Source organism: Penaeus monodon, chromosome 24 (assembly GCF_015228065.2).
Source record: "Penaeus monodon isolate SGIC_2016 chromosome 24, NSTDA_Pmon_1, whole genome shotgun sequence".
Classification (NCBI taxonomy): domain Eukaryota; kingdom Metazoa; phylum Arthropoda; class Malacostraca; order Decapoda; family Penaeidae; genus Penaeus; species Penaeus monodon.
Window position 1 is genome coordinate 24,833,498 of NC_051409.1, and position 1,679 is coordinate 24,835,176.

General features: G+C 37.5%; 1 protein-coding gene across 5 annotated transcripts in view; it reads left to right on the top strand.

The window, feature by feature from the left end:
* The window catches only part of LOC119588664 (regulator of G-protein signaling loco-like), a gene marked incomplete at its 5' end in the record, with an annotated part of 12,444 nt that overhangs the window by 3,302 nt on the left and 7,463 nt on the right, over positions 1-1,679 (top strand). For all 5 annotated transcript variants that reach the window (XR_005230127.1, XR_005230128.1, XM_037937300.1 and 2 more), the window contains 1 exon segment: positions 1,023-1,148. Coding sequence is in view for 3 of the 5 variants with exons in the window: in XM_037937300.1 (XP_037793228.1) it covers positions 1,023-1,148 (126 nt within the window).

A 1,679-nucleotide genomic window follows, 5' to 3' on the forward strand; every position in this document is an offset into this window, starting at 1 on the left:
TGTTCTTTTATTATTAAAACAGATGGGCAAGTGATGACATGGTTTAGGTGAAGTATTGAACATAAAGTCATAGCAATAGACATTTGAATTGTTTTTGGATATTTGCTTTTGTCAGAATGAAGGGGAGATTGTTGAAGGTGGCTGGGTGTTTGATTATTTTGCAAAGGATTTCAGAAGCTATGCATATATAAAATACTTGCTTGTTGGGTATATATGTCATGCTTTTTTCTCTTTTGAGTATATAAAATCCAGTTGCAAATGGGTAACAGGTTGCTGCTCTTTAGGTGAAAATGTGCAAGATCTTGTGCAGCTGTCAGACTTGGACACTGAGGCATATTTATTATGGTTTTACTGCAATGAATGGAATCTTCAGATATTTTGTGAAGAAAAAGTTATTGTCTGTGAACTATAATGGAGAACTTACCAGCTATATCAGAGGTGACAGAGACCTCTGATGAGGTCCTCTCCTCAAGTGGGGATGAGACCATTGACCCAGACAGCCTAGAGGAGACCCTGTCCCAAGCAACAGAGACCAGAGCAGAGTCTCCTCTCCACTATGCTGACTGTGAGGACACTGGTCACTGTGACAGCTGTCGTAAGGCCAGCCATAACTCCCACAGTGGGGATGAGGACTGTAGGTCAGTAAGCAGTAGTTGTCTAGGTGAGGAAATGTCAGTGACTGTGGAAGAAAACACAGTAGGACGCGGAAGCCTGCTTTTGGACCATTTTTTGACCATTCGAAGGGACTCTAACTTGCACACTCAGTCCCTCAGGAAGGACAAGAGGCTAAGTATGGTTATAGCTGCAAGCTTAGATCCAGGGAAGCCTCCAGCTGGTATTAGTCGGTCTATGGAAACCCTTGTGGTGAGTTTGTGTTCTTGGGTCATATCATATATGGGCATATGAATCTTGTTATTCATTAGATGGGTAAGTCTTCTTTTCACTTGAATACCATGTAATTCAGCCTTTTACTCTCCTTACATAGAAGAAATGAAACTAATTACATTTATCTTTTATTGCAGGTTGATGGAGGAGTGGAGAAAAAATGGACACGCAGTAGTTCTCTTCGTCGCACTTTCCACCATTCCAGTCACAATAGTGGCCACCAGCAGGATCCCTCTGCACACTCAGATACTGAGATTGGGAAGGTGAGTATTTAAGGGAATGCATTAAGCTTCATTCAAAATGTTTTTTTATGATGATAATATTTTATTATTGCTACAAGACCATCAGTAATGCCATAATATTGCAGTAGAATTAATAATATGATAATGTTTAAACTTCTTTTGAAGAGATCTAAGATAAGATTATATCATACTCATACTATCAATTCATCTGTTATGTTTACGTTTAAATGTTTTGATAAACTGAAATTTAATACTGAATATGCAATATTCAAGTGTAAAGATGCTTCTTTGGCAAATAGTTATATTGCCATATAGGTAGAGTCCCTTTTGCCATGCAGATACTAGGACTGTGTCTTCATATTTTAGTGTGTATGACAGAGAATTTCACCCAAATTTATGTTATATAATGATTATTATCTTTTTTGTGAAGATATAAGCAACATTTCTTTGAAATCATTACCTTTCAATTAACACCTTTAAATATCTCACATTATAGCCATGTTGTGACTTTTAATAAGAACTTTTTAGCACTTGAGGTCAGATTCCTTCTAG